The 11272-nt window shown below is 39.0% G+C and overlaps 1 protein-coding gene across 1 annotated transcript; it reads left to right on the forward strand.

The window, feature by feature from the left end:
• Window positions 1-1383: 1383 nt before the first annotated feature.
• Window positions 1384-11017, forward strand: LOC119905950 (matrix remodeling-associated protein 8-like). The gene is made up of 10 exons (XM_038723383.1): window positions 1384-1535; window positions 5592-5618; window positions 5740-6045; window positions 6141-6242; window positions 6345-6806; window positions 9250-9408; window positions 9574-9604; window positions 9692-9771; window positions 9854-9907; window positions 10029-11017. The coding sequence occupies exons 1-10, from the start codon at window positions 1454-1456 to the stop codon at window positions 10052-10054; spliced, it is 1329 nt and encodes a 442-aa protein (XP_038579311.1). The 5' UTR covers window positions 1384-1453; the 3' UTR covers window positions 10055-11017.
• Window positions 11018-11272: the final 255 nt, after the last annotated feature.

An 11272-nucleotide genomic window follows, 5' to 3' on the forward strand; every position in this document is an offset into this window, starting at 1 on the left:
GTGCTGCTCCATAATGGTAACAAACAAGTATCCGTCTCTTCCCCTGGTTCACTCAGTGCTCCTCGAAGAGGATTTCAAAAGCATCAAGACCTTGCTGGATGCCTTGAAGACTGATGAGTACAGCTGAGAGGTCAGGAAACTTCATAAAGGTGGCATACCTGATGGTTCTCCTAAGCAGTGTAAGTGTCCCTGCTATCTTTGCTTGTGGGACTGGAGGGTCACCAAGGCGCACTACCACAGGCGGGACTGGCCACAGTGGGCCAAGTTCTTTGGTGAGGAACGTCAAATGGGAGCCACTGGCTGGTGGGCCCTCGGAAGGTGCTGATGCCGCTGCTGCACATCAAATTGGGCCTTATGAAACAATTTCTAAGAGCTGTAGCTAAGGAGTCTTCATGTACCTTCAAGACTTTTTCCCTAATCAGTCTGAAGCAAAGATCAAAGCCAGTGTATAAATATATGTTAATTTGGATTCATATGTTGTTTACTTCTGACTTAATGTGAACGAAAAGAGACAAATACGCCTGTTTTCTCATTGGAAATAGGTACATTTCTAAATATCAATGTGCTGGTCACAAAAGCAGTGGGGAATAATAGCCGTTTTCTATACTTTTGAGGCATAAGTAATTAGGAAATTACACTTACTACCCTGGAACAGTAAAAAAATGTTTCTTGCTGTGACAGGAAAGCTTACATTTTTCCTGTTCTTACTGTAGATGGCAGAATTGTGCAAAGTCCGACAAAAGATGTGTTCAACCTTAAATTACCAGTGTGAGTTTATGTTATCTAGTAGTGTTTATAGCACAACTTAAACAGAAATAAAGAGCACAGAAATCTGAGTCGACTTTGTGACTATTTTAAACTAAAATTAGCTTGTACAACAAATGACTTTATAAGATCAAAAAGGGGGAAATGAGGAAGGACTTGGGTTACAGTTTTTTCAACTATCTAAATGACTGACATCTTCACATGTTGAAGAGTTTGATGTATATAAAGTATTTGCTTCTCGGGTTGAGGGACTGAAAACATGAACGTATTTAACCTTCTGTATTTATGAGCGTAGCAAATGTAAACATATGTAGGCCTATACCATAATCGCAAACTGTCTTTTGTTTAGTAGGTGTTTATTTGTGTATTGTAAGCTGTCAATTTCGTATGGATAGAAAGTTACAATCTTGTGTTTTGTGTGTTGCCGGTGGCCATGGCTGTGCTGCTGTTAATATTTGGAGGAGTGTGCCTTTAGTGTATTTTCATATTTGTCTAGTATGTTGTAGTTTTCAGCAGAACCTTTTAACTTGTATTATACTACACATGTTTTCGTGAAGACTGCAGCAGTGTTGGATTTCATCGGCTGGCAGAGGCGGAGCGTGTGTAGGCTCCAGCCTGCAGGAATACAACAGAATACAGCTGAGCTGCTGCTCGGTGAACTTGAAGCCTCCTTTTGTTTTATCAGTTGATGCGCACTCCACATCTGTCAGACTTTCCCCTCCGCTGCCAGCACTGCGAACAGATGCACCTCGATATGACTCTCCTTCAGAGTAAGTTATGCAGTTGTCTTGCTTTAAAAAGAGAAAAATAACGTGAGGAAAACTTTCTTTGTGCCATAATTGGATCCAGGTTAGAATTACCCGTCTGGAACAAAAGCTGAAAGCTACTCAGGTCTGCTCTGCTGCACTTTAAATATCTCCTTTCAAAAGGATGTTTTCACAATGTCTTTGCAATGTAAGCTGTCATATTGACGCAACAATAGCCTGCATAATTAATTCATATTTTGTAAGTCGTGGTAGCTGCGTTGTAATTTTTAAAATTATCAGTTTGTATAGATTATTATTTATGTAGGCCTTATTTATTTATTCATTGTTCACCTAACAATCCGCATAATGTATTTTTTTTATTGTCCCATATATTTTATTTTTATATCTATCTATCTATCTATCTATCTGTAATGTCATTTTAAACTAAATTTCTTGTGTAAATAATGTTATTCAAAATCACAGAGCTGTTTTTGTTTCTCTCAACTAGGCAAAACACCGACTTTATTTTGAAATAATCTCAGTTTTGAAAATAAAATGGAACGAGCATGGAGCATCATGGGCATGAAAGTGAAATAGAGCATTGCATATACAGTAACGCAGACCAGCCTCGGCCTGTTGATACAGTGTGGGATTTTTTTTATGGCTTCAGCCCAATGTGTTTCTGGTTAACTGCGGTCTGAGTAGAGGAGTCAGCACAATCCAGAAGCCAGTCATTATATGTATCAGTAACGAGTGTTTCACCATGAGTGGGCTGCTTTTGAGTCATAGAGGAGGGGGATTACCAGTCCAACCATCCCTGTGATGCCTTCTATATTAATTAACAGCCACAAACAACAGGGCATGGAAAGAATTGCTGGTTTGAAAATAAGCTTATAAACATGTAGCTACTCATTCAAGGCAAAAACAAGGTCACAATAAGTCCATATGTTTGTGTTCTGTGCAGCCCCAGTAGACAATCTACTGTGTTTTTATAGAAAAAGATGCCCATATACTGAGATGCTGCTCTCAATATATTATTACTAAGTTGCCTTTTACAGCTATGATATTTTAGCATAATCAGATAAAATATGAATTATATAGATTACCGAGGGTGGATGTAGTACTATAATCATTTACTTAAATAAAAGTAGCAGTTCTACAGTGTAGAAATACTCTACTTACTTAAATAGAAGTAAAAAAGTATTAGCGCCAAAATATAACGAGTAAGCACCAAAAGTAAAAGTACTCATTATGCAGAATGGCCATCTCAGATTCATTTACATTATATTATTTGATTATAATTTGTGATGCATTCATTCTTTCAAGATTTTAATGTGAGCTGGTAAAGGTGGAACAAATTTTAAATTACTTTCCATACTGAAGAGTAACCTAACCTATAATTATACATTATACATTATCAGTAGATTTATATTTTGTATTAATAATTTAAATCTGCGAAGTAACTAAAATCATTAAATAAATGTAGTGAATTAAAAACTCACTACAAAAAAGCATTTGCCTCCAAAATGTAGTGGATTAGAGGTTGAAATGAGCACAAATACTCAGGTAAAGTACCTCAAAATTGGATAATAAACAGCACTTGAGTCAATGTCATTAATTACATTAGATCCACTGGCCATCACCTGATTCTGCATAAGTGTGATCCCAATTAAGCTCCACCATAAACATCAAATACAAAGCAATACACATGAAAACAGTACTCACAAGGAAATGGTGTAGTTTATAATTAAGATGGCCAACACAATGGAAAGTACTTGTAATTGCACAAATTTGCATATAATGTATGCAATTGAACATGACTAATTATACTATAAAATCTCTTCATGTAAACCTGAGTGCATCCACAGCAGAGTCAGTCCAGGCACCTGAAGGTATCTTTGTATGTTTCTCTGAGTCTGCAGCTGGACAGATGTGTTTGATTTGTTCTCAACCTATGACAGGGCTGTGAGTAAACTTCACACAACCACAACATCCATGAATCACAGAAATTATGCTGACTGAACACATGCTTTGTGTTTGAGTTCATAATATTCAACATATAAAACCTTTTTTGTTTTACCTTAGGGACGACACTGTGTTAAGTGATTCTCCATTTGATTCCTGGGGTTACAAATGACAATAGTGATTTTGCAGCTCATTTGGTAAATACCTGTTATTACGGTTGGGGACTCAATAGCACATTGTTAAGTCTTTAGTGTTAAACCAGCCTTGTGAGTCATTAGCCTGTGTGTGTGTGTGTGTGTGTGTGTGTGTGTGTGTGTGTGTGTGTGTGTGTGTGTGTGTGTGTGTGTGTGTGTGTCTGGAGGAGAGATGAGAGAAAATTACAGGGGCTGGGGCACACTTTGTTTTACCTTCTGCAGGAAAGTTTATACCCTTCAATAGAAAAACCCACCGAAGTTTTCCAGCATGAGGTCGCCTCTCTGTTGCCAGTGTGTGTGCTGAAATCATTTGGCTCAGCTTGAAGAATTATTTTATACTGGTGTATACTTATGAAATCCCTGCATGCTCTGCTGGGTTTAAATCACTGCGTAATTGCACAGTAGCAGCGCTATAGTGAAGTATTGATTGGATGGGGTGAAATGATCACTTACTTCAAGTGTGTGTTGAAGTGAATCAACCATGTGCTGCCATGATGAGCAAAAGTCCTGCGTTGCACACTTAATTAAAAGTAGTATTAGCAAAATATAGTACTTATAATACAGAAAAATGTTACCTGTGAGTATTATAAATCTGTAAAATAACTATCACTGTCAAATAAATGGAGTGAAGTAAAAAGTAAAATATTCCTCTCTGAATTGTAGTGGAGTAGTGGCATATGATGGGAATACTCAAGTATAGTACAAGTACCTCACATTTGTACTTAGGTACAGTACTTGAGTAAATGTACTTCATTCCACATTATATACATTTAGAATGTATATAATGTTTTAGAGCAGTAGTCATTTAAAATACTATTATAACTTGGTATGAGGGCTCACTGCAGAAGGTTCCGTAAATTTACTTTACCTTGACTATCCAAGGAAGGTTAAATTTAGACATCATAGTACCGTAGCCTGTGCCGAGTTTTAAATCCTTTGGGATTGGGAAATCCTAGTCTTCTAGGGCCTCTATACTCTGAAACAACCTGCCCGAAGAAGTCAGATTTCCTGAGTCATTTATATCTCTTAAAACATCTTTTAAAACATACTTTTATCTCAGAGCTTATCCTGATTTTACTTGAATTGTCTTTTTGTTTCGTTTATCTTACATCACTTGAATTGGCTTTCCTCATTAAATCTAATGATCCATTGATTTTCCTTTGCTGCCATGTGTGAAGCATTTTGTTTTGAAAGTGCTAATTAAATATACCATTGTCAAATCTGTAATATTTGTGCTCTGAAAAGAATCCACTCTTTATTCATATGTTTTTTTATGTACTGAATGTATCCACAGTACATAAAACAATAACTCCACGCTGAAGGGTCTGACCCTCAGGCACAAATAGTTCACAGTACCCCTTAAAAATACACAGGTGTTTGGCTTTGACACCAGGCAGTGTGACTGAAGTGAGCTGAATAGCAGCCCGGTTCTTCATCCCCTTAGGATCACGGCCTTGCAACAGGCCAGCAGCAGCCAAAATGAATAGAAGCTCTGTATGCTTTGGCTGCATGTGTCTTTGCCGGCCCTTCAGTAAACAGACGACAAAATAGCACTGTGGGAAAAATGCATCAGAAACAGTAAATGTGCTGTAGGATAATTCTCTCTACAGTGAGAGAACACAAATAGCTAAATATATTCCCAGACAATATTGTTGAGATCTGGTATATTTTTCCTGCGGTTGTATTCCTGTATAGAAGTTTTCTGTTGTAAAATCTCCCAGGTCCTTGTTTTTTCTGTTTTCGCTGTTATTTTAAACAGTCCTCTCTCTGAACTCACATCTGCTCCAATGCTGGAATTTTTCATTGTTGGGTCAGCCCAGGTCAAACCTAAACTCTGGCGCCACTGTAATAAAGCAGCGAGTACAAATGAAGAGCGTCAGTAGGATACAGCTCTAACCACTCTTGTTTTTGTCTGTTTCAGTTCTTGCTGTGCTCTTTCTGCCAGGTGGTAAGACATTGTTCCTCATTGCCCTACCTTTATGAATGTGTAGTAGCTCAGGTTGGATGCTTCTCTTTCTGTCATTAATGTACCGATCGTCTGAGCCCATGTGTTTATTTCTTTGTGTCAGCATGGGGTCAGAGCAGTAGCAGGCTTGGCGTTGTGCTGGAGGCCAAGAACATTACCCTCCCTGCAGGGTCTATGGCTGTTCTGCCCTGCCACAGCCCCCGCATGGTGTGGACCCAGGACAGACTGAAGGACCGTCAGAGGGTGGTGCACTGGGACTTGGTCCGCAGCAGCCCAGAGTATTCTATGGAGCGAGTTCTGGACATGTCCCCTGGAGCCCACCAGAGGGTCTACAATGGCTTAAACAAGGGACGCATTTCCATTTCAGACTCTGCTTTCAATGATGGCAACTTCTCCCTTATCATCAACAGTGAGACTTCCCCATATTTTCCACTAGCACCATGAACATTGCAAATCTTCCATGTATGATTTCATGATACGGTGTTTGGATGCTTATTTTTTCAGATGTGGTCACAACTGACAAAGGAGTTTACACTTGTAATCTGCACCACCACTACTGCCAGATTCACCAGTCCATTCAAATCCAGCTCAATGTCACCAAGTCAGGTCAGGCCTCCCAATCAATCAATACACCCGTGTGTTATTCCATGAGTCATGAAGCATGAAACAGATTAAACAATTATATATTTTACACTCATATGTTTCCAGCTCGGAAAGAGAAGCGTTACTGGGATGGAGAGAAGACTGTGTTCGTGGTCTTGTTGGGCAGCTCAGTGGCATTGCCCTGTGTTAACCGACGCCCCCTGTGGAGAGAGGGCCTCCAGGAAGACCAGCAGCAGGTGGCTCACTGGGACTTTCAGCCCCCTGGAGTGCGTCCTGATAGGGCTGACCGCTTGGTGGACCTCTATGCATCTGGAGAGCGCCGGGATTATGGACCGCTCTTTTCCCAGAGCAAGATGAGTGTGGAAGAGGATGCTTTTACTTTAGGGGACTTCTCACTGTCCATTTCTGACTTGAAGCCTGTTGACAAAGGCTTGTACTCCTGCCACTTGCATCACCACTACTGTGGTCTGCACGAGAGACGCATCTTCAGGCTCTCTGTGGGACCGCCACTTCCCCCCGCCCCCACTACAGCCCCCAGAATTTTCAAGAATGATGTGCCAGAGCCAAGTAAGCCACTCAGAATTAAAAACATCAAGAGAAATTTCACTAGAACTTTGTTTTTCAAGATGCTAGTAATGGTAAATGTTTTTCCCCGTAGGGTTTCTCGGCTTGAGTTGTGCACAGAGTCCCAGTCCCTGGGTTTTTTGTTATATTTATAGGCATAGTTGGTCATTTGAATCAGATCCTGTTATTGCCAATTCTCTCCTCAGACCTCTCTGTTTTTGTGTTTGAGCTGAAGGAGGGATGAGGTAGAAGGAATGTAGGAGCTTGTTGAGTAAGAAAGAAAGAAATCTCCCAGTTAGTTGTTAGGGTTTTCGGAGTGAACTATTTGCAGCTCTGCCTTGAGAAGCTGTCTAGTGTAAATAGCTTTAAACTGGCTACAACGGAAGTGGCCTCATTTTCATTTACTGCTTTTTCGTTTACAGCTGGAGACATTTTAACTGCGCCGAGCAGAGGAGTAAACAGCCAGTAATTCTGGGAGTGGAGGATCATATCTTTTTTTCCCTCCATTTGACCCCGTTTTCCAAAAGTCCCAACCACTTGTCTAGACTGGTTTCACTGAGTTGTGTTTTTTCTTCTTTTATCCCAGTCTGCTCTGTTTCTCTGCTGATGTGTATCAGCCCCTGGTGGAGGCTTGTTTACCAGAACTTAATAGAAGTCTGATACATCTGTTCAACATCTGGACCAGCTGTGACATGAAAGAGCAAAGTAAGGGGAGGAGATGATGGTATGTGTTAGACTATAGATCCTCCTCTCCTTGAAAGAAATGACAGTCCATTTATTGGCTCCATAAGTATGTTGTGAGGAAATGCACACGTGGCTTACCTCATTTGAGTAAACCTCGTCTTGGAATTCACTTCTTCTTTTTGCACCACTGGTCTTGTCTGTTAGATTAAAACCAAGTTCTTTGCACTACTGCAGGCGCCAGTAATCATGTGAAATTACAAATGTCACAAGAGCTTTTCACTTTAGTGCTGTAATTATTTATGGCAAGAAGGATTAGAAAATGATTTGTTTGTAATCATGAAGGAGGCGTTTTGTGAGGTGACAGCAGTTCAAAATGAAGATGCTGTCCTTTCGTTCATTGACTTGCAAATGATGCATATCCCACAGGAACAAAAACACAGGGTAGTGTATGTGAAATAGCCAGTAACACATACACACTTGTCAGATCTGTCAAGAAAATGGATATGAGCCACTGCTGGGACATGACTGCAACTCTCGTTGTGGCAGTTGAGCTCTAGAGACAATGACCTTGGACATGTCTTGGCAGTTTCATGCATATTAGGCACATTAAATAATGACAGGTGATAATTGCCAACCAAGCTTCCACTTAGGGAGGTGGGTAAAGTCAGAATAAGCTTTTTTTTCATGATTGGCTGATTTTAAAAGCATGATCAGAGATGGTACATTGCCTGTTTTTCTCATTAGTCCCTCAGCGGTGCATAGTTTTACTAGTGTCCAACTTAGCTGATTTAATGAGAGACCATAGAGTAATTCTTTAATTAAGAGAAAAATTCCAGAGAAAACGATTTGATGTCTTTCATGATCCATTTTTTCTGTGATCTGGCTTCTGTGGCCAAGTTACATTTGAATTTAGGGGGAAATTGATAGAATATAATTTAAAAGATTCCCTTCAGCAGCTCTGTAAACATGTATCGAAGGGTTATTCTGCAAAAGTATCTGTGGTACAATATACTGTACTTTATCATACTGTTTGTTTGTTATATTCTTGCATCTCCATGCCAAGTATGTATTTTCTGTGCTTGTCGTTTTTTAATAATTATTGTCAGATATCTACAAAGCGTACACAAACAGTCTGGGTTGCTGTGAGGCTGGGAGCTGCCTGCAGTGTTGTCAGATATGCATGTAGACCGTAGAGTTCACTGATGAACTCTGCTGAAGGCATCACAGATGTATTTTCCATGCATGCAGAAACTACACTTCTGTTTGTGAGAAGACGTGAAAAGGCCTGAATGGGAAACTATTACAGACATGCCGACACACCACATAACAGAATTTGTCTCTGTTCTCTCCTCTCACTTCTCCTCCTCTTTTCTGGCCAGCCTGTGTTTTTCTGAAGAGAAAAAAAGTAACAGCTGCATGACATCAGGTCTGGAAGTCATTACCACCAAACAGCATTTTGACATTTAACTCCTTCTCTCCCTCCCTCATCCTGCATCTGGCTTTTGGAAGCCTCAAGGGGAATAAAAAATGTTTAGTTATGTAGACATGCATTTCAATTTGATCCTTGTTTATTGCCATTAAGTTAATTCAATGTTACAATCCAATATATCACAGTTAGAAAATGAAAATAAATCCTCTACAATACTTCCCATTGAAAATACATATGGATTATTTATTATTTCTCCTATATTCTTTGCCTATGTATGAGAGAGTTGAGTAGTTTATTATAGGAGACATTAAATTTTCTATGTTTTGCCTTTAGGGACTGAAGAGGTGGAGAGTCCACGTGTGGTGAATGTCATTGTCCCTGAGCATCGAGGTTATTTTGTGCAGCATTTGGGCTATTTCCTGACAACTTTCCTTCTTCTGGCGTTCATCGTTGTCGCTGTCATTGGGCTGACTCGACGGCGTAAAAAGAGAGGTATTGTGCGTGTGTGTGCATTTAACACATAAACTTACCCCTTGTTTTTTGCCTGTATCTGACAACAAGCTCATATTTTTTTATTTTAAAAAGCCTATTCATAGAGAGCACACTGTAGGGGTCACATTTTATAGATACAGTTATGTGTTAAAATCTTTTTTTCAGGGCTGGAGTATGAGCTGCAAAGATCTGACCGGTAAGCCATTCCTATACAAAAAAATAACATATATTTTTCTTTTGAATTGAATTAAATTGTAAGCAGAAAATACTTATTTCTGTGCAGTGGAAATGTGATCAGTGGAGGAGAAATGTCATTAGACTGCACAGAGCTGAATGCCTGTAACCAAGAACCTCTGAATTCAGGTATAGTAAACAAACATTGCCTACCTTAACAAAAAAAATAGATTTTCTTTCTCATAACCTGTATGTCTGGTACAACCCACAGCCTACAAAAACAACCTACTGAAAGAGAGAGATATGGCCAAAGACTGCAATATTGGTGAGTAGAGCGTGCAGAGTTGTATTTCTGTAAATAAGCATCCATCAGTGACATATTAAAAAAGATAAGAAACATTACAAATTAAATTAATAAAATGTCCCTCTCCCCTCTCCTCATTCAGACTTTGATGGGAAGCTGTGGAAGTGAGTGTGATATTTCTGAGAAGCTGCTGGCGGGTCCAGGGCAAACACCGAAAGAGTAAAGGACCGTGGAGAGAAGGGGGAAAAAAGAGAAAACCCAGGAGAGGACAGGAGGAATGCTCCCTCTGCTGTAACTCTAGCACATTAAGATTTTTCACTAAAAGCCACCATCATTTTTTACATGTTATGTTTTTATATAACTTGCATCAGCTGTTATAACAATATTGTTAAACATTTATTTGATCCTTATTCTTTGCATTTATTAGTTGGTTTATGTTATATAAAAATGTTGTAATATTTTTTACCCTTCATAAATGTTTTTTTTCTTTTTACAAAACTGCATGCCGTTTTTTAAAGTATGTTTTATGTGTACTTTACATACTCACAGAGCTGCAAGCTAAATGTACTGTGTGTAGACAGTTTCAGACAGTGTTTGGAAACAATGCCACCCATTTCTAGCTTTTGAAAATAATTGATTTTAAACAGATTGTGGTACTTGGTACTAAAATGTCGAGATTTTTCTGGATTAGATTCATTATAGAAATACAGACTGTCAGACTTAAATTCTGTTAAATTCATACTATGCATTAGACTCTTGGAATACTGTTCATTGATAACTTCAGGTGAAAAAAAATAAATTTGTGTGGACTAAAGGCTCAGTGTACCGAAACTCAGGAAAACAAATTATTTCAACCATTAATTTGGTTTTTAATGGGCCGTGCCGTTCTTGTTTGCATCAAGCATGTACAGTGTACCTTGGTTTGTAAAACACTGAATTGTCATTACTAAATCTGCTGTGTGGCTATTGCTTGATGAGGTTAACTGGAAGAAAAGTGTCTACTATCTCAGTAATGCAGTAAGAAGTGTAATTCTAACCCCCTTTTCCTCTTTGCCACTTGCTCACTTGCACACACCCTAATGTTGGTCTCTTCTAAGAAAATATTTCTCTTATTAAAGATTGACAACAGTGGCCACAGCCTCATCAATCACTCTTTGTTCTAGTTTTTGATGTTTGGATGAATAGGGAGCTATGATGTCAATTTATGACATTAACTGATACACTTACTAATCAGCATCAGCAGCCTCTGAAGTCTTGAGGAGTTTGAGGTAAGTAATTGTAATAGTGTTAAAAGCCCATTTGCCTATCCAATCAATAGTGCAGCTTCTTTTTTTTCTTTTTTTTTTTACCACAACTACTCAGGAATCTTCAGTTATCCAAAAATAG

This window comes from Micropterus salmoides, unplaced genomic scaffold (genome assembly GCF_014851395.1).
Source record: "Micropterus salmoides isolate LMB-PRFRI ecotype aquatic unplaced genomic scaffold, ASM1485139v1 Ms_hic_scaffold_16, whole genome shotgun sequence".
NCBI lineage: Eukaryota > Metazoa > Chordata > Actinopteri > Centrarchiformes > Centrarchidae > Micropterus > Micropterus salmoides.

What these genes read in the sequence shown, in the direction of transcription:
- LOC119905950 (XM_038723383.1), top strand. Translation starts at nt 1,454, where the DNA reads ATGCGCACTCCACATCTGTCAGACTTTCCCCTCCGCTGCCAGCACTGC. An exon ending in GAGCTGCAAAGATCTGACCG is followed by an intron (nt 9,605 to 9,691) that starts GTAAGCCATTCC and finishes ATTTCTGTGCAG; the next exon opens with TGGAAATGTGATCAGTGGAG. An exon ending in CCAAGAACCTCTGAATTCAG is followed by an intron (nt 9,772 to 9,853) that starts GTATAGTAAACA and finishes TACAACCCACAG; the next exon opens with CCTACAAAAACAACCTACTG.